The 21,713-nt window shown below is 43.4% G+C and overlaps 1 protein-coding gene across 1 annotated transcript in view; it reads left to right on the top strand.

Annotated features, from left to right (window-relative positions):
- Positions 1-21,713, top strand: part of NCKAP1L (NCK associated protein 1 like) — a 225,855-nt gene that overhangs the window by 187,863 nt on the left and 16,279 nt on the right. The window contains exon 30 of the mRNA XM_075850114.1: positions 4,043-4,132. Coding sequence (XP_075706229.1) covers positions 4,043-4,132 — 90 coding nt within the window. The remainder of the gene's footprint in view (positions 1-4,042; positions 4,133-21,713) is intronic.

The following is a 21,713-nucleotide window of genomic DNA, read 5'->3' on the forward strand; positions in this document are numbered from 1 at the left end:
GCATAGAAATGTATAACATTTCAACCTCCATATTAAACCCATCTTCAGTTAATGATTTCAATGTATATAAGTACAAAGTTTTTGCTCATCATCTTCAAAAGGGTACAACGGGAGGTCTATATCCCTTCCTGACAGGTTACTTGTCAGAGTTGGGCCTGCTAAATGTCTTGTTAAAGGGGCTGTCTCATCAGATACAGTCTCTTTCAGAATGCGGCCCGCATCACACTTCCGGCACCCTGATTTTGCAGAGGGAATGCACGGCCGCTGTAGGGGAATTGTAGTATTACATGGCGGCCATTCATAGGAAAGGCCGTCCTTGTCATACATAGGTGGCTCGAGTCCGCTAAAACGGGAGCTGGTCTTTCAGATCGGCTTTCTGTTATGGCACACAGTGGGGGACCCCTCTATGTTGTCCATATGGCTTTCATGAGATAACCGACAATCCCTTTAACAAAGTAAACACAGAGAGGTCCAATTATGCAAGGTTGGTGCTTCTGAAATTGAAATGAAGAATAGAAGAAGACAAGGTTACCATTTCACACAGTAAAATGGTCAAGGCTTCCTGGGCCACATTCCTTGTCTCCCAGTTTTAACAAAAATTGGCCCTCGAGTGTGTATGTTATATGGAAATCACATTGTAAGCTGCCCAGGTGATAGGGGCTGATGCATAGTCTGTATATTCATTGACAGCCCGTAAAAATAGCATACATTTGACCAGTATACATAATAAAGAAAAATCAAAGCGTCCGGGATATATTTTTTAAGCTGGAGGAGCTTGTACAGGTTCGTAATTTTCCAATTCACATTAAATGCTGCTAATGGCTCCAGATTAGTATTATGAGCTGTAGACAAGCCCAGGCAGATAGAATTGAATTAAATGATGGTGGGCGACACAGCATGCCTCTTATTTGGCCAGGCCCTTGAGGGCTGTACCACCTGTACTTCAGTTGTGCAGCCATGCAAAGAGACAAGGTAAGCGAACTTATTCACTGAATGTAGTTGGAGAAATGTGTCTGAAATAGAAAATATGCTGAAAAAAGCATTCACTGTAAATTATAAAACAAAATAAACCAAGTAATTAAATAAAGCTGGAGTGTGAAATTTCCTTGTCAGTAACAAGGGTTGGTGTTTTCTTTGGCAGTCTTTTTCTGTGCATAGAATCTAACAAAAGCCTCTGGGAGCCGTCCTTCTACCAGTAGAATAGCCTTTGTTGCATTCCCCGGTTGTTTCATTTGAAGAGTTTTAAAAGAATTCCCCAAAAGTTATAGAGAATAGTAGATGTGCCCACCATATGTCCTACAGAAGATGAGGAAGAATACACCGGCCATTCATGGATCATCAACCAATAATATCTACAAGTGATTCATATAGATCAATAACCAGAGATGGATTATGTAACGTATAAGGCCAGACACTAGCTAGAATTTACATTTCCCATAAACTGTAGTGAGGTCGTGTGTTTTCCTGATTGTGGTCAGAAATGACAAAGGAGGTCAGTAATGGATGGTACAGCCAGATCTCTTACGCTTTGGCAGAAGTGGTGGGTCAGAAATTATTGCTAGTATTTTAAGCATATTGAACAAGAAGTGGGTGGATGAAATTGTTTGTAAAAATCTGAGGAGACTAGAAGTCTCCATTTTTTATATTGAAAATCCTGTCCAACTACTAGCAATTTATACTGTATACTGTAAAGGAATCAATTTTGATGTAACTGGCCATCGGACAGTATTTGAGTGAATAGTGAACACGAGCCAATCTTATAATTATTAGTCATTAATCATTGCTGAGATTAATTTATAGCTAATCTTTTGAATCTAGTTATTTCCGATAAATTCTCATCTGCATATTACATAAAGTTTATTTTTTATTAAATACTGTACTGACAAGTTACAACGAAACAATAAGCTCACAGCCGAGAATCAATTACAACTCGGTCTAATCTCCTGCTAGAATTTTTTATTACAATGGCAGAACAATAATAGATGCATTAAATTTCCTGGCAATAATTTGTGCCTAAAATCTTTTTCTGCATGATGAAGTCTTGTATTTGGGAAATCATACCGTCTTAATTCACGCATTATTGTGTTTGAATGAATTATTCTGTGACATTTGTAACTAGTGAAGCAGATTATTATTTCTCAGATGCAAAACATTTGAAAAGTAATTTTAAAGTCCCTATTGTAAGACCATGTAGAAGCTATTTTACTTTTGCGGATGACTACTCTTATTTGTATTAAATTGGAAGCGGTAGGTGTTTTTTTTTGTTTTTTTTTTAAAAAGCAATTTCTAACGCTACTACAAACTACGGAATACATGAAGAGGTTCAGATACTACATTGCACACTGCTTTTGGCCAGACTTATGGAGCTCCAGTTTCCCCTAAACAATGGGCAACTAGATCCCCCCTGTCTTCTACGAAACCGCAATTGAAGCTGGAGCCGGCCATGACAATGGAGCAATTCTGTCATGAGGAACGTGTAAGTCAGCATAGGAAATACCTCAACTTTTAACAGCATAGCCCAATGACAATATGGTAGCTTTGTCATTTTGTGTAGGAAATGCTCGAAATGCCACTACCAATGACCACTGATATATACGCATGGTGCAAGATATTTTGACATTAGATTTCTTTTTCAAATGAAAAGAAAATGCTATTTTCATAACATTTTCCAAAAAAACGCAATGAAAAATCGCAACTTAAACACATCAAAACTAGCATGTGTAAATGTACCTTTGAGGCTTGTTGCTTTGAATAGTAATTTAGAGTAAAAGGGCCTTAATGGGAAACTGTTATCAGACTCCAACCTAATGTTCCAGTACTATGAGGGAAATCAGCTTCTTAAGATAGTGGCGGAGATTTATTAATACTGTCATATAGTTAAACAGGAAAAAAATAGATTATACAGGTGTAACAGCACCAAATTTATCAGAATGGCATATGCATACTGTATCTTCCTTATGCCCCCTCATGGCTGGTGGACTGTCCATATGTCTCAGATGGCAATACTCCTCAAATTTATATTGCAGCCCTGGGAGTGGTACAATCTAAAAATGTGGCCCTCAGACCAAATAAGGTTGTGCTTCCCTGCTAAAAAAGGAATCAATATTAAAAACACATCTTTTTCTAATTTTCTTTCAAAATTGCTGAAGGAGGTGTAAAAAGTATCTAAAACACATAATATATTTGCCATGCACCATGTACTTCCCATTTTTGGCAGAATTTGCACCAGAATTCTGCCCCATTGTGTCTCCACTCCAGCAAACAGTTGACTACAAAGCACCAGTCAGTCAACAGCGCCCTTACACTGGCCATACACAATAAATCAAAGTTGTCCCAGCCCACTGATTTTGGAAGGCTTGACCAAAAATCTAATGTCTATGTGAGGCTCCCAATAGCAGATATCGGGGCAAAGGAGAAGAAGGCATGTTGGATTTCAATATGTCCGACCCCTTGTCTGTGGAAGATCAGCCACTGTCAGAAGTGTCTTATTCCCTTCTCTATTGAAATAATGTGTTATGGGGAAGTCCGAATAGGGGTTAGATAGTTACCGACTAGAAACAAAAAAAAATAAGATTGTTCTAAAACCAAAATCATCCAACTCTTCTGTAAATGGACAGTTTACATCTTTTGTTTCTTGAAAATTCAGTTTTAATTAGATTGTCTGTAAATAATTCAACAAAAATTTAGGATACACAAGCCTGCGAGTAGTTAACAGACAACTATTCATACAACTTTTTTTTATAATAAAATTTGTATATTTTGTCCTAGACGGCAAATTACGTTTTGCTGAGCATTGAACCAGTTTAAGGCTCTCATTTATACACAGCATATAAATAATATTCAGTTCTATCCATCAACTTCCATCACGATATACGCTTTGATTTATGCCTAAAATAAACCCAAATTACCACACACATTGATTTGATGTCCATAAAGATAGCTGCATTACCTTTAAAAATAAATAATATTCACAAATTTCTCTTATTAAGTGATCAGCGGAGTGCAATCTTTCTTCATTCTTCTTGTGTGCTCGCTTTTCCAGGTGGCATCAGGGAGTTTGCTACACCTCGGGGAGGAAACAGAAAAAACAAAAGCCAGAAACCGAGAGTCTATTTTACTTCTCCTTCATCTTGTAAGTATCATAGTGCTTGCCTGCACCATATTGACAGGGAACACACTCATTTTGCAATAACATGCCATCTAAAAATGCTTCATGCATCTGTCACGGGTAGCAAGACACTTTGTTTGCCAGCTTTCAGCCAATGAGGAAAGGATTATGGGATTTAATTTTAACTTTCACAAAATCACAAGGGGAAAGAACCATCTCAGTGATAATAGGATTAGCCGAAGGAAAGTCAGGATGTAAATGCCTTTTGCTCATCTGATGAAATATAATATTGTCCTTGTTCTACGTGTGTTAATGTAACAAACATCAATACAAAGGGTTTCCGATGAGTTAATTATTCTTTGCTTTTAGTTACTCCATAATGTAGCATTTCTAATGCCAAGTTCACATCCCATTTGAGCATTCTGTTCAGTGGGATGGTTTAAAATGTTCCGCCAAATGCCCCAGAATTATTAACTGTATGCCTATTGACTGCCATTGACATTATAAAAGGTATACAGTAGATTCTTCAATAGAGTTGGGGCAAAGGTATACCGGCCAAAAGTATGCCAATAGGACATACTTTTGGCTAATGATAGTCTATGGCAGTGGTCCCTAACCAGTGGCTAAGGAGTCACATGTGGCTCGCAACCCCCTGCTGTGTGGCTCGCTATAGGAAACCTGATTTCTAACCATATGCTAACATTGTTAGAATATGACATCCACATTAACAATATTACAGAAATATCTTATCCCCAGAAAAGTGCCAATTTAGTTGGTGGAATACCAGCGTGTTAAATTTAAAACGGAAATATTTACCTGCAAATTTAAATTTCATGATTTTGCGTTTCTCTACGTTTAATATGTTAACTTTTTATACTTAAATGTGACTCCCGACCATCACTCAAAATTAAATGTGGCTCACAAGATATAAAAGGTTGGGGACCGCTGGTCTATGGGCACAAAAAGTGATGTGATCCTAACCTACCAGTTAGTAGTAATATATACATGTTAAAAACTTCCAATTGCTGTGGGTTGTGTCAGGACAGGAGATGAGCAAACAATTTCACCTGGTTCGCCAATTCGCCAGCCAAGAAAATACAATAGCAGAATTTATTTACCTTATTTTCAGACCTGCAAACCAGAAAAAAATCTAATTGGATAAAAATAAATTTGAATGTCTAGCCCTAAACCATTTAAGTGCCTGACTAGTAGATTTTCCAGGCTATTGCAAGTTGGGGATACTTTTGGAAGACTAAGATTTCTGTAGCTACTTTGGGTTGATTTTAAGCATACTTGTAGACCTCTGTCTTTATCAAGGTTTTTTTAATAGAAATTGGTCCCTCCCACGAGGGCTTGGTCACTACAAGAAATAGAGACACAACCAATGCACCATGAAAACGGTTAGGAGATTGAAGCCATATATAATTTTACTTATAACATACTGAATTGCTGGTGTTTTAATTAACATTGGTATATAAATGAATGTTATGTGGTGACATGAATTTACTCTGATTTACTTCCATGAATTATGTCTCCACTTCCACTCAAAATTCCTTTGTCCTATATCACTTCTAGCTTTCCAGATTTATAGTCGGGAAGAGCATAGACATTTACAGGCAAAAGCAATTTAAATGCAAATGCCTGTGGAGGGCCGGTACCATTAATGAGAGTGGACAGCGCTGATACTGTAGAAGGTAGCACAAGTTAAGAGCTAATGTGCTAGCCCCCACAGCCATGCTTAGAAAACTGGTAAGAGGCAGAATGTCTTTAATCTTCCCATCCAGAGGTCTTAAAACCTAGTGTGACTGAATGGGCCACCAGTACGTATTTTTTTTTTTTTTAGACCATTATTTACAGAGAATGGAAAACGTGAAGACAAGGTGGATGAACATTAACCCCTTAGTGACCAGCCTTTTTTAGGCCTCAATGACCATGCTATTTCTTAAGTTTTTCCATTGTCTCATTCAAAGATCTATAACTTTTTTATTTTTGCGTCGACATAGTTGTATAAGGTCCTGTTTTTTGCTGGACATGTTGTATTTTTTAATAGCACCATTTTGGGGTAAACAGAATTTATTGATTAACTTTCATTACTTTTTATTGGGGGGATAGAAAAAAACCTAGCAATTTTGCCACAATTTTTGCGTCCTAAATTTACGCGGTTTACCGTGTGGTATAAATAACACAAAAACTTTATTCAGCGAGTTGTTACAATTGCAACGATACCAAATTTATATCAATTTTGTATGTTTTACTACTTTTACACTGCAAAAACACTTTTTTTTTTTCAAAATTATTTGTTTTTGTGTCTCCATATTTCAAGAGCCATAACTTTTTTATTTTTCCGCCGATGCAGCTGTATGAGAGCTTTTTTTTTGTGGGACGACTTGTAGTTTTTAATGGTATCATTTTGGCGTAGATGCGACTCTTTGATCACTTTTTATCAAATTTTTTTAATGCAGGATTCTCAGAAAATAGCAATTTTGGCATCGTTTTTTATTTTATTTTTTACGGCGTTCACAGGTTAAATAATGTCATAACTTTATAGTTGGGGTAGTTACGGATGCGGCGATACCAAATATGTGTAACATTTTTTTTATTTTTTTTTTAATAATAAAGCATTTTGTAAGGGGAAAAAGTGGGGTTTTAATTTCTTTTTTAGTGGTCCCATTAGGGGACTTCACCATGCGATCATCTGATCGCTTTTATAATAAACTGCAATACTTTTGTATTGCAGTGTATTAGTGCCTGTCTGTGTAAAATGGACAGACATCTGCTAGGTCATGCCTCTGGCATGGCCTAGCAGGCATAAACAGTGCCAGACCCGGGGACCTTTATTAGGCCCCCCGGCTGCGATAGAAACAATCTTACGAGGGTGCCGGTGGGGTGAGAGAGGGAGCTGTTTCCCTCTCCCCAAAACCACTTAGATGGGGCACTCGCAATTGGGCGCCGCATCTGAGGGGTTAAACTGGCAAGATCGACACTGATATCGATCTCGTCCGTTTGAGTAGGGCTGCTCCCAGCCCTCAGCTACCGGATATATCTGAGAGCAGGGAGATTTAACGACTCCCTGCTCTGTTTATTTATTCTGATGCAGTGCCGTGAAAAGGCGTATGCATCGGAATAAAGCCCATTAGTGGCCGTTGTGAAAAGACTAGAGTGAGAACAGAAACAATCTTATAGCCTGTGGGTACAGAAATTACAATGCCCTGTATATATGTTCCACTTGTGGGATGCATCATTGGCAGCAAAATAATCTTTGACTTATGTCAATATTTTATAATAAATATGAAATACAGTGCGTTGTAAAAGTTTTTTTTACTCCTTCCAAATTTCTTCTTTCTGCATATTTGTCACATTTGAATGTTTCAGATCATCAAACTACTTTTAATATTAGACAAAAATAACCAAGTAAACACAAAATACTATAAATCATGATTTCATTTATAAAGGAAAAATGCTGTTCAGTCCTACCTGGAACTATCTGAAAATAAACCGCCCCCCCCCCCCAAGCTACTAAATCAAGCAGTCAACCAAACTCGATTGACAATTGGGTAAATTTCACTAGGCACACTCAGGCATTATTGCTACCAGACCTGCTGAATCCAAACATCACTTACATAGAACCTGTCTGGCAATGTGAAGCCAACTAGAATGTCTCAAAAAGCAGGCAGCACATGATGCCGCATCCTAAAGAGATTCAAATACAGATGCCAAACAAAGTAATTGAAATCTACCAGTCTGGAAAGGGTTACAGAGCCATTGCTAAGGCTCTGGGACTACAGCGAACCACAGTGAAAGCAATTATCCAAAAATGGAGAAAACTTGGAACAGCGGTGAAGCACATCGATGACTCATCCATGAGGTCACAAAATAATGCAGATGAACAACTAAAGAACTGCAGGCCTCACTTGCCTCAGTTTAGGTTAATATACACAATAAGAAAGACACTGGGCAAAAATGGCATCCATGGCGCAAACCACTGACGAACAAAAGAAAAGAAAAGGCTCATCTTGCAATTGATGAAAACCATCTAGATGACCCCCAAGACTTTTGGGATAATATTCTGTAGACTGATGAGTCAAAGGTGCAACTTTTTGGAAGACATGGGTCTCGTTACACCTAGTGTAAAGCTAACACCGCATTCCACGATAAGAACATCATCCCAACAGTCAAACATGGTGGTGGTAGGGTAATGGTCTGCAGCCTCTTTGCTTCTGCAGGATTTGGACGACTTGTCATAATTGACGGAACCATGAATTCTGCTCTCTATCAAAAAATCCTGAAGGAGAATGTCTGCCTGTCAGTTCATGACCTAAAGCTCAAGCGCAGTTGGGTTATGCAGCAGGGCAATTATCCGAATCACACACGCAAGTCTACTTTTGAATGTCTCAAATGAAACTAAATTAAAATTTTGGAGTGGCTGAGTCAAAGTCCTGACCTGAATCCCATTAAAATGCTGTGACAAGACCTTAAACGGCAGTTCATGCTCAAAACCCCCCCAAAATTCCTCCACAGTGATGTAAAACACTTATCACAAGTTATCACAAACGTTTGATTGCAGTTGTTACTGCCAAGAGTGGCACAACTTGTTATTGGGTTTAGGTGGCAACTACTTTTTCACATACTTTTTGTGATTAGTTGTGTTGTCTTTATCTTATATTAAAATGGGTGTGGAGCAAATACTTTTTCACACCACTGTATATAAAACTTAATATCAAAGTGACTATTGATGTTAGTATTTTCATATAAAAATATGTCATTTGTAATATTAAAATGTACCTGCCGTTTCAGGTGACTTTTCAGAATAAGCTGTCATGTGTGCATACATGAGGAATAACACAATTTCTGGCTATTATATGACTTGTTTATGGCATTTCTCACCAGTTTTCCCCTCTGTATTCTCTATATCTAATTGTCATCTCCCCAAATAGGGGCTGTGCTGCCAACAAGATGCAAAATATATGGGGACGAACGATGGTATTAACGATTGTTTGTACTCATACATTCCAAACATTACTCTGTTTAAATGGAGCAAATAAGCACATAATGTTATCATTGATCGTCATTCATTACCAGACAAAAAATTTCCCATGGGATTCCCAGATAATACGATAGAATGTCCAAACTCCAGGCAAGACTGAATTTTCTGCAAATTCCATGGAAGATGTCAAGTATTGATAACATTAACCAGGGTCTAATGGATCTCTTTGTTTTTTCCTGTAAGTGGATAGTGAGTAAAAGAAGTGGTGTGGCAAAGACAAGATTAGTGCCGTTTCAGAGGTTCAAAGTCATGCAGAAACATGCCAATGATGAGCCAATCACCGGAACAGAATATGTAATTGAGTTGACCAAGATATCCAGAACACTATGCATGCAAAGCTGAAAGTGCATGCAGTTTCCTGCATAAAGGAGAATCAAGGTACCCGTACACCTTCAATAGCTGTTGGCCAAACAGTTTGTTCGTGGTTCGGCCGAGGGTGCATATGATGTTAATGGTGAGATGGGAATAAGCCCTAGCCAGACACCTCTCGTGGTGCTTATCTACCTTGAAAAGATAGGTTTGTGCATGTTGTAATTCAATATGCCCAATATTTTTTCCCCCACATCTGCCAAACAAACTTTTAATACACATTACATGGTTGGCTGATACTGCCGAAATCGGTAGGTTCAGCTGACATAAGTCTAATGTTTATGGCCTCATTTAGTCTCTTTTTTTCCATTGATACTTCGCTCACATTAAATAAATACAGATATTCATTTATTAATTTTTTAAATGTCAAGCCTCACTTCTCTTAAACGAGTATTCACATTGTTTAATTCAAGGGATATGCCATAAATATCTGATAGTGTCAGACTGAAGAACCTTGGGCCCACCAAAGGAAATAATTCTTGGGGCCCACCCATCAGCTGTATAGAAATAGTGCGACCGCTCTTAATTGTGTAGTAAAACAAAGACCAAAATTATCACCATGTAGTGGTAAATACCAGTTCCACACAGGAGCTCTGCAGACCATATAAGTGAATACAGTACAGTGAAACTCAGTGACTCACAGGTGATGTCTCCTCAGATTGGAGTCGTTCACTGTCCCTTTTATTTTTCATTCGGCCCAGCCGGGCCACAACAATTTCTTCCAGCCAAGACTCGCCTATGCAGAATTGCAACACAAACATCTTTGGCTCCTCGCTTTTCCAGCACCCTCCCCATCTATTCCCCATGCTCTACCGAAACTCACCATTTATAGTGCCCCAGATGTAAATAATGCCCCCTCCTGATGCCACACACTATAATAGTGACCCCTTTACACAAAATGTAAAAAAGTGCTTGTTAAGTACAATGGTCCAGCAATCTTTTATACATATGGGGTGTAACAACTTGCAGGTATGTGGACACACTGGGCCACTCTGTCGTAATGGAGCAGCTGCTGATTAACAGAGTCTGTGAGAGTCAGTAATGCTAAAGTACCTGGAAGATCAGAAGTGGGTATATGCCAGACAGTCACAGGGAAGCAGGCCTGTGAATTGTGGCTAGGACTCCGGACTGGAGTAGTGGAGTCGTCTCGGACACTGGAATTGGGCTAGGACATCAGACTGGAGTAGTACAGTCATCTCGGACACTGGACTTGGCTAGGACACCGGACTCAGATGGTGAAGTCAACTCGAACACTCGGTTTGGCACGGGCAACGGACACAGATGGTGAAGTCATCTCGGACACTCGACCTAGGCACGAGAACTAAACACAGATACAGGATTCAGAATATGGGTTACGTAGGGAAGACACAACTATGCTCAGGCAAGGTTGAAGTGGGCAGAGTTATTTTTAAAGTCGTGGGTGTGTAAGGATTGGACAGGGGCAAAGTTGCCCTTTAAAACCGGGGGCAAACGCGCGCGCACCCTAGGAGTAACAGCAGGAGGAGTCTGTGTGCTGGTGTCTCTGGAGGAGGAGACGCCAGAAAATCCTGAGAGGCCTGCGATCGCAACTACCGGTAAGTAGGGAATGCCGGCGGAAAGCGACCGTGGACATTACAGTACCCCCCCCCTTTACGCACCCTCTTCTTAGGTCCGGAGCGTAGGAGGAACTTCCTGATAAGAGATTCTTCAGGCTACTGAGACCTCTCCTCTCCCTACAAGTCCACTAGGTAAAAGATTTTCCTTCCTACCTTCTTGTAGTCTAAGATACAGGATCTCTTTTACCTCAAAGACATCAGAAGAACCTGCAGAACCAGGGGATTTACTGTATCGATTCAGGACCACAGGCTTTAGGAGGGACACATGGAACGAATTGGGAATTTTGAGGGTAGGAGGTAGTCGTAGCTTATAAGACACAGGGTTAATCTGTTGCAAAATCACAAAAACTTTGAGGAATCTGGGAGCGAATTCGTAGGAAGGGATCTTCAGACAAATCTTTTTTGAGGACAACCAGACCGTGGAGGAATTCTTATTTTCCTATCCGCATATCTTTTCATGCAGGATCACGGACCTAGTTTGCTGCCTGATGTAAAGGAAGCTTCCGAAAGAAGAATTAGCTGCAGGCACTTGAGATGTAGCTGGCACAGGAAGAGGAACACGTGGATGTTAACTGTACACAATAAAGAATGGAGGAGACGCAGTAGACTCACTCGTGTGATTATTATATGAGAAATCAGCCCAAGGCAGAAAATGTACACAATTGTCATGGTAAACTGATACAAAATGACGAAGATACTATTCAAGTACTTGGTTAATTCTCTCAACTTGACCATTAGATTGTGTGTGATGAGCAGAGGAAAAGTCCCATTATACATCTAAAAGTTTACACAGGGCTCTCCAGAATTTAGATGTAAATTGTACACCCCGATCGTGGAGGTGTAGTCTGTGCAGACGAAATACATGCTGAACAAGCAGATTTGCCAAACTAGGAGCAAAGGAGGCCAGTCAGTTGTACTAAATGTGCCATTTTAGAGAAACGGTCCACCACGACCCAGACAGTGTTTCATCCAGCAGAAGGGGGAAGATCCAAAAAATCCATGGCAATATGTTGCGAGGGGCCATCAGGAATAGGCAGAGGTTGAAGCAGACCTGCAGCCTTGGAATGGGTAGCCTTGTTTTGGGCACAGTTGGTGCATGAAGAGACATAGTCCACAACATCTTTAGGCAGCGCGGTCCACCAGTAGCAATGAGAAATAAAGTCCCGAGTCTTACGGACATCAGAGTGCCCAGCCAACTTGGAATTGTGACCCCAGATGGGAATTTTTTTTTCTGTTGGCAGGACGGACAAACATTTTTTCAAGAGAAATGTCTCTAATTTGCAGAGGGTTAACAGAAATAATCCTAGAAGGATCAATAATATGTTGAGGAGGACTGAGACAGGGCCTTTATATTTTTAACTGCAGGACGGAAGTGAAGTAGAAAGTGGAACCTGGCAAAGAACAGAGACTTGGCTTGATGAGGATTCAGTCGTTGTGCAGACTGTAAATACTTGAGATTCTTGTGATCAGTGAAGATCGCTATAGGATGCGCAGCCCCCTCTAGCAGGTGCCTCCACTCTTCTAAAGCTAACTTGACAGCCAGCAACATACGATCCCCGATGGAATATTTGCGTTCTCCAGGAGACTAGAGTTTAGAGTAAAAGTCACAAGATACTGCTTTACCCTTGGTGTTTCTTTGGCAGAGAAGAGCTCCAGCACCAATGGAAGAAGCTTCAACCTCCAATGAACTGCCAAGTTACCTCAGGATGGTGAAGAATGGAAGCTAAAGTGAAGGCGCTTTTGAGGTTGGTGAATTCTGACTCTGCCTCAGGGGTCCAGACTTTAGCGTTCATTCCCTTCTTGGTAAGAGCGGAGATGGGAGCAGTAAGAGTTAAGAAATTTGGGATGAATTGACGGTAGAAATGTGCAAATCCAAGAAATCTCTGTATGGCTCGGAGACCTTGAGAGCGGGGCCACTCCAATACGGACTTCACTTTCTCCGTATTAATCTGGAGTCCACGATCTGAGATTATATAGCCCAGAAAGGGCAAAGATTTTTTTTTCGAATATGCACTTTTCGAGTTTGGCGTATAGGTTATTCCCCCTTAACCGTGACAGGATTTGGAGAACTTGCTTCCAATGCATTGTCGGATCTGGTGAGTAAATCAAGATGTCGTACAGATAAACCATCACACAGACATACAGAAGATCCCAGAAGATGTAGTTTACAAATACCTGAAACACAGCTGGAGCGTTACACAGTCCAAAGGGCATCACGAGGTATTCGTATTGACCGTTTCGGGTGTTGAATGCAGTTTTCCATTCATCACCCTTGCGGATACGAATCAGCTTATAAGCCCCGTGTAGATCCAGCTTCGTGAAAATCTTAGCCCCACAAATTCTATTGAAGAGCTCGGAGATTAGTGACAAGGGGTACTTGTTTTTAACAGTGATTTGGTTTAAACCAAGGTAGGCTATACATGGTCGGAGTGATCCATCTTTCTTTTCAAAGAAGAAGAATCCGGCTCCGGCTGGAGAAGTAGATTTCCAGATGAACCCCCTCTCGAGGTTCTCCTTGACATATGCCGACATGGCCTGGGTTTCGGGCAAGGAGAGAGGATAATCCCATCCATGAGGAGGCAAAGCTTCAGGGAACAATTCAATAGGACAGTCGTAGGGACGATGAGGAGGAAGGACCTCAGCCTCATTCTTGCTGAAGACATTTTCAAAACCGACTTACAGTCGAGGCAGTCCAGAAAGTGACTGAGCCATCGGGGAGAGAACAGGATGAACCTGAGGCAGGCAGTAGTGAAGACATCGAGGTCCCCACTGGAGGACCTCTCCGGAATTCCAGTTGAGGACAGGAGCGTGTTAGCGAAGCCATGGCAGTCCCAGCAGGATAGGGTTAATAACTTTGGTAGAACATAAAAAGCTATTTGCTCCTTATGAAGAAATCCTATTTGTAACTGCAGAGGCTTAGTGACGGAAAGTATCAGATCTGGCAGGGGTTGACCATTCACTGAAGCGACCGCCAGAGGTTTTTCCAAAGGAATTGTGGGTAAATGGAGACGATCTACTAAGGCCTAGTGGACGAAGTTTGTAGCCGCTCCAGAATCCAGATAAGCAGAAATGGAGTGTGATTCTTCAACTGTGGAGATTGTCATGGGAATAGATAATTTGGAAGAGAATTTTGCAGTTGATGTTGATCCACCTAGGGTAGTCTCTTCTATCAGCCCTAGGTGCTGGAGTTTCCCGGATTCTGTGGACATTGACACACAAAATGACCCTTGTGGCCACAGTACAGACATAATCCTGTAGAGCGTCTTTGCTGCCACTCCTGGTCAGACTGTCTGAGTCTGTCTACCTGCATAGGCTCTTCAGGAGAAACAACCGGAGGAGGCAGAGGGGTCGCTAGAACCTGTGCGTCAGTTTATATGACATTTTCTTCCAATGAGCATCCTGGGCACATTTTTAAATTCTCATGTCGATCCGTGTTGCCAGCATAATTAGAGCATACAAGGTGGACAGTAGGTCACGAGCCGCCAGCTCATCCTTTATTTGAGGAGCTAGCCCTTGCCAAAAAGTTGCTACCAAGGCCTCCGCTGCCAACGAACGAAACTGTATGACATATTTTCCTACCGTCAATTCCCCTTGACAGAGAGTCATGAGAGGCAGCTGCAGAAGATGTTCGGCCTGGTTCTTCAAGTACCATATGAAAAATCTCCAGGGGTTAACAACCTAACAACTTGCAGGTATGTGGACCCACTGGGCCACTCCACCGTAACGGAGCAGCTGCTGATCAACAGAGTCTGTGAGAGTCAGTAATGCTAAAGTACCAGGAAGGTCAGAAGTAGGTATACTTCAGGCAGTCAGGGGGAAGCAGGCCTGTGCGGGATAATGAAATTTGGCTAGGACTCCAGACTGTAGTGCAGTCTTCTCGGACACTGGAATTGGCCAGGATATCAGACTGGAGTAGTGCAGTCATCTCAGACACTGGACTTGGCTAGGAAACCCGGACTCAGATGGTGAAGTTGTCTCGGACACTCGGCGTGGCACAGGCACCAGACACAGATGGTGAAGTCATCTCAAAAACTCGGTTTGGCAACGGCACCAGACACAGATAGTGAAGTCGTCTTGGACACTCGACTTAGGCACTAGAACTAAACACAGATACTGGATACGGGAAACAGGATTCAGGATACGGGATACAGGATACAGCTAAGAAACCATTTGCAAGACAAATGTAGTGAAGACACAACATTGCTCAGGCAAGGTGGAAGTGGGCAGAGTCCTTATTAAAGTCCCGGGTGTGTAGGGATTGGACAGGGACTAAGTTGCAGGTGCGCGTGCTGGCCCTTTAAGACCCTAGGGGAGAGAGAGTGAGCAGTGTGTGCCGCTGTCTCTGTAGGAGGAGACGCCGGCAAGTCCTGTGAGGCCTGCAGTCGCGGCTGTCGGTAAGTAGGGAATGACAGCGGTCAGCGACGCGGGAATTACATGGCGTAGTACACATAAAGCTGCATGAGTCGGTCACCAGCCAGTTTCTGTGTATGACAGATATGAAGTGCATTACGGTGAAAGGAGTGTGGGGGATATTGCTGAATGAGGGGGTCAAGTACTCCAGACTAATGTAAAAGGGAGGGCAAGGAAAGGAGTTAGATTAGGAAATGTTATAGGCCGGTTGTAATGACGGGGTAGGGAGACAGACAGGTGAGCCCTAATCTACCCGCCACTCAGTCCCTGCCTACTTGCAAGGCCCATCCTAGGCGACGGCGTACAACTGGGCGACGGTCCCTACGCTCGATATGTGCACGACAGACAAACAGACAAGGGTACACAGAAGCTAAGGGAAATGGAACACCGTGAGCAACAGGCATAGAGAACGAGCCGAGTCAAACCAGGAGTGAACAAGGTACCAAACGCAGAGCAGGAGCGTAGTCAGTAAAGCCAGGGTGAAAATGAAGCAAGGTCAATAATGATAGCAGGAGCAGCAGAGCCAGGAAACAGGATAGAATCACAGGCAAAGACAAGCAGGAAATGAAGGTATAAATAGACCGAGGGCGGGAGCTAGAACCGTCTGGCCAGGCTGTGATAGATTCTCCCACTCCTGAGCCTACCAGCCTGAGTGGTAGCAGATCGAGTCACTCTATCAGACCTAGGAGCAGGTGCAGACTGATTAACCAGGGGCGTCGACACAGAAGCTGTGTCTGGCAGATCCTTTACAGTACCCCCCATTTATGAGGGGCCACTGGATCCTTTCTAGGTGGACCTGGCTTATTGGGGAACCGAAGATGGAACCTCCTGAGCAATACCCCAGCGTGAACATCCCGGGCGGGTACCCAAGTCCTCTACTTAGGCCCGTATCCTCTCCAATGGACCAGGTACTGGAGAGAGCCTAGGACCATCCTGCTGTCCACAATCTTGGCCACCTCGAATTCTACCCCTTCAGGGGTGAGAACAGGGACAGGAGGTTTCCTCGAGGTAGCCAAGGACGGGGAGAAACGTTTTGTGTATTCAAAAAGACAGGGGTAACTCCAGTCGGAAGGAGACAGGGTTAAGGACCTCAATGACCTTGTACGGCCCTATACACCGGGGAGAAATTTTTTTGGATGGGGCTTTAAGGCGCAAATGTTTTGAAGGCAGCCACACCAGATCCCCAACCACAAACAAGGGGTTAGCAGAACGTCTTCTATCTGCCTGAGTCTTTTGTATGCTCTGGGACGCCTCTAGGTTCTTCTGAACCTGGGCCCAGACTGTGCACAGTTCCCGATGAATGATATCTACCTCGGGATTGTTGGAACCACCAGGTGAAACGGAAGAGAACCGCGGATTAAACCCAAAATTATAGAAAAAGGGGGAGACCCCTGACGAGTTACTGACCCGGTTATTAAGGGAGAATTCAGCGAGGGAAATGAAGGAGACCCAATCATATTGACAGTCAGAGATAAAACACCTTAAATATTGTTCTAGAAACTGATTAGTCCTCTCGGTTTGGCCATTAGTTTCAGGATGGAAGGCCGCGGAGAAGGACAGATCCATCTCCAACTTTTTACAGAAAGCTCTCCAAAACAACAAAACAAATTGTACCCCTCTGTCAGAAACAATATTGACAGGAACCCCATGGAGACGCAGGATGTGTTTGACAAACAAGGTAGCTAACGTCTTAGCATTGGGTAGATTCTTGAGGGGCACAAAGTGGCACATCTTACTGAAGCAGTCTACTACAACCCACACCACCGACTTGCCTTGAGATGGAGGCAGATCGGTGATAAAATCCATGGAGATATGGGTCCAAGGTCTCTGGGGAATGGGCAAAGAACATAGTAAGCCCGCTGGTCGGGACCTGGGAGTCTTGGACCTAGCACAAATTTCACAAGCGGCGACATAGGCCTTAACGTCTTTAGGCAACCCAGGCCACCAATAGTTTCTGGCAATGAGGTGCTTGGTACCCAGGATGCCCAGATGTGCAGAGTCATGATTTTCCCTGAGTACCCTTAGCCAGAATAGCAGGGGAACAAACAGCTTGTTCTCAGGAAGGTTCCCGGGAGCTGAACCTTGATCAGCCGCAATTTCGGAGACTAAGTCAGAATCAACAGAGGAAATTATTATACCTGAGGGCAAAACACAAGCAGGATCTTCCTCCGAAGGAGGGCTGGCCATGAAGCTACGCGACAGTGCATCAGCTTTAATATTTTTAGACCCAGCCCTATAGGTGACCAAAAAGTTGAATTTACTAAAAAAACAACGCCCATTGAGCTTGTCTCGGGTTTAGCCTCCGGGCAGATTCTAGGAAAACCAGATTCTTGTGGTCGGTAAGGACCGTTACCTGGTGCCTAGCCCCCTCCAGGAAGTGGCGCCACTCTTCAAATGCCCATTTAATGGCTAAGAGTTCGCGGTTGCCAATGTCATGGTTACTCTCAGTGGGCGAGAACTTCCTGGAGAAGTAGGCAAAGGGACGGAGATGGGTGAGGGACCTGGTACCCTGGGACAAGACAGCACCCACTCCCACCTTGGAGGCGTCAACCTCCATGATGAATGGCTCCATTTGGTTAAGCTGAATCAGCACTGGGGCCGAGATAAAGCACTTCTTAAGGACCTCAAAAGCCTGGACCGCCTTCGGAGGCCTGTGGAGGAGATCAGCACCTTTGCGAGTAAGATCCGTAAGAGGCTTAGCGATGACCGAGAAGTTAGCAATAAATCTCCTGTAATAATTAGCAAACCCCAGGAAGCACTGTAATGCCTTCAGGGAGGCAGGTTGGACCCATTCAGCCACAGCCTGAACCTTGGCAGGGAATTAATTAGGATTGAGAATTTGACCCAAAAATGGTATCTACTGCACCCCAAACACACATTTTTCCGTTTTAGCAAAGAGTTTGTTTTCCCGAAGGGCCTGGAGCACCTTGCTGACATGCTCAATGTGGGAGGACCAGTCCTTGGAAAACACAAGTATGTCATCAAGGTACACTACAAGAAATACCCCCAGGTAGTCTCTCAAAATCTCATTTATGAAATTCTGGAAGACCGCGGGAGCATTACACAACCCAAAGGGCATGACGAGGTATTCGAAATGACCTTCGGGCGTGTTAAACACAGTCTTCCACTCATCCCCCTCTCTGATGCGGATAAGGTTATAAGCCCCCCGAAGATCAAACTTAGAGAACCATTGGGCCCCCTGAACCTGATTGAAGAGATCAGGAATCAAAGGAAGGGGATACTGGTTCCTTACAGTGACCTTATTCAAGTTTCGGTAATCGATGCACGGCCTAAGAGCACCATCCTTCTTCCCTACGAAGAAGAAGCCAGCACCTACCGGAGAAGTAGAGGGGCGAATGTAACCCTTGGCCAGGCATTCCTAGATATACTCTCTCATGGCTTCACGTTCGGGACAAGAGATATTAAATATCCTACCCTTAGGGAGCTTAGCTCCTGGTACCAAATCGATTGCGCAATCGTATTCTCTATGAGGAGGTAACACTTCGGAGGCCTTTTTAGAAAAAACATTAGCGAAGTCCTGAATAAACTCAGGTAGAGTGTTCACCTCCTCAGGGAGAGAAATAAAATTAACAGAAAAACATGACGTCATGCATTCATTACCCCATTTGGTAAGATCCCCAGTATTCCATTTAAACGTGTGATTATGCATCCGCAACCAGGGAAGGCCTAAAACCAGATTGGACGATAATCCCTGCATCACCAGTACAGAGCACTGCTCCAAATGCATGGAGCCAACAATGAGTTCAAAAACAGGGGTATGCTGCGTAAAATAACCATTAGCAAGTGGAGTGGAGTCGATACCCACTACCGGGACAGGTTTAGGCAAATCAATCAATGGCATAGCTAGAGACATAGCAAATTCCACAGACATAATATTAGCAGAAGACCCTGAATCCACGAAGGCACTGCCGGTAGCAGATCTACCCTCAAAAGAGACCTGAAAGGGAAGCAAGATCTTATTAGGTTTCATATTTACGGGAAATACCTGTGCGCCCAATGACCTCCCCGATAGTCACTTAGGCGCGGAAGTTCTTCCGGCTGCTTATTCTTACAACTAGGACAGTTGTTCACTTAATGCTTGTCATCCCCACAGTAGAAGCAGAGACCATTCTTCCTGCGTTGCTCTCTACGTTGTTGGGGAGACACGGAGGCCCCGAGTTGCATTGGTTCATCCGAGTTTTCTGTGGAAGAACGAAGCAACGGAACCTCGGGAGCCATCATGGGGGAGCAAGAGGAGAAAGCACAAAAACGTTCAAGTCGTCGTTCCCTGAGACGTCGGTCAAGACGTACCGCTAAAGCCATAACCTCATCTAGAGAGTCTGAAGAGGGATAGCTAACTAACAGGTCTTTCAGGGCGTTCGACAGACCCAATCTAAACTGGCACCTCAAGGCAGGGTCATTCCACCGAGAAGCTACACACCACTTCCTAAAGTCAGAACAGTACTCTTCAACGGGTCTCTTACCCTGACGTAAGGTCACCAGCTGACTCTCGGCAAAGGCAGTCTTGTCAGTATCGTCATATATGAGCCCGAGAGCAGAAAAAAAAAGATCAACAGAGGAATGTTCAGGGGCGTCAGGAGCCAGGAGAAGGCCCATTCTTGGGGTCCATCCTGGAGCCGGGACATAATTATACCCACTCGCTGGCTCTCAGAACCTGAGGAGAGGGGCTTTAGATGGAAATAGAGCCTACAACTCTCCCGAAAGGAGAAAAAAGTCTTCCGGTCCCCTGAGAACCGGTCAGGCAACTTGAGGTGGTGTTCAAGAGGTGAGGTGGGGGCTGTAGGGAGAGGCCCTGCATTTGCTGAGCCAGGGTCTCAAGGGGGTCCATAGTTGTGTCAGGGACCAGGGTAGAAAAGGTATATGGGCCTGTGATTATGTAATGACGGGGTAGGGAGACAGACAGGTGAGCCCTAATCTACCCGCCACTCAGTCCCTGCCTACTTGCACGGCCCGTCCTAGACGACGGAGTACAACTGGGCGACGGTCCCTACGCTCAATATGTGCACGACAGACAAGGGTACACAGAAGCTAAGGGAAATGGGGCAGTTGCCCACGGCTACACCGTGAGCAACAGGCGTAGAGAACGAGCCGAGTCAAACCAGGAGTGATCGAGGTACCAAACGCAGAGCTGGAGTGTAGTCTGTAAAGCCAGGGTGAAAATGAAGCAAGGTCAATAATAATAACAGGAGCAGCAGAGCCAGGAAACAGGATAGAATCACAGGCAATGACAAGCAGGAAATTAAGGTATAAATAGACCGAGGGCGGGAGCTAGAACCGTCTGGCCAGGATGTGTTTTTAGGGTACGTTTAAAACTGTGGATATTGGGTATTAATCTGATTGTCCGGGGTAGTGCATTCCAGAGGACTTGTGCAGCACGAGAAAATCTTGGAGATGGGAGTGGGAGGTACAGATTATGAAGAATTGGCAGAACGTACAGTGCGGGTAGGGCAGTAGACAGAGATGAGGGAGGAGATGTAAGGTGCAGCACTGTGGGGTGCTTTGTGGGTGAGAGTAATATGTCTGAATTTAATTTTGAAGTTTATGGGCAACCAGTGCAGTGACTGGCAGAGGGTAGATGCTTTGGTGTAGCGGTTGGACAGAAAGGTGAGCCTGGCTGCTGCATTCAGGATAGATTGGAGAGGGGAGAGTTTAGTGAGTGGAAGACCGATTTAGTAATGAGTTACAGCAGTCAAGACAAGAGTGAATCAGAGGGACAATGAGAGTTTTGGCTGAAAAGGGCGTATTCTGGAGATGTTTTTGAGATTAAGGTGACAGGAGCGTGTAAGTGATTGAATGTTCGAAATAAATGAAAGAGTCAAAAATAACCCCTTAGGCATGCTGCCTAGGAGTTATAGTAGTGCCAAACACTGAGATGGAGACATCAGGATTAGGTAGGTTAGTAGATGGTGGGAACACAAGGAGCTCAGTTTTAGAAAGATTACATTTCAAATAGAGAGGACATGATGTTAGAGACAGCGGATAGACAATCACTGGTGTTTTGTATAAGAGCAGGGGTGATGTCATCAGAAGAGCTATATAATTGGGTGTTATCAGCGTAGAGATGGTGCTGAAAGACAAATCTGCTGATGGTTTGTCCAATAGGGTCTGTGTAGAGAGAAAAGGGGAGCGGACCTAGGACTGATCCCTGAGGAACCCCGATAGCAAG

Source organism: Rhinoderma darwinii, chromosome 2 (genome assembly GCF_050947455.1).
Source record: "Rhinoderma darwinii isolate aRhiDar2 chromosome 2, aRhiDar2.hap1, whole genome shotgun sequence".
NCBI lineage: Eukaryota > Metazoa > Chordata > Amphibia > Anura > Rhinodermatidae > Rhinoderma > Rhinoderma darwinii.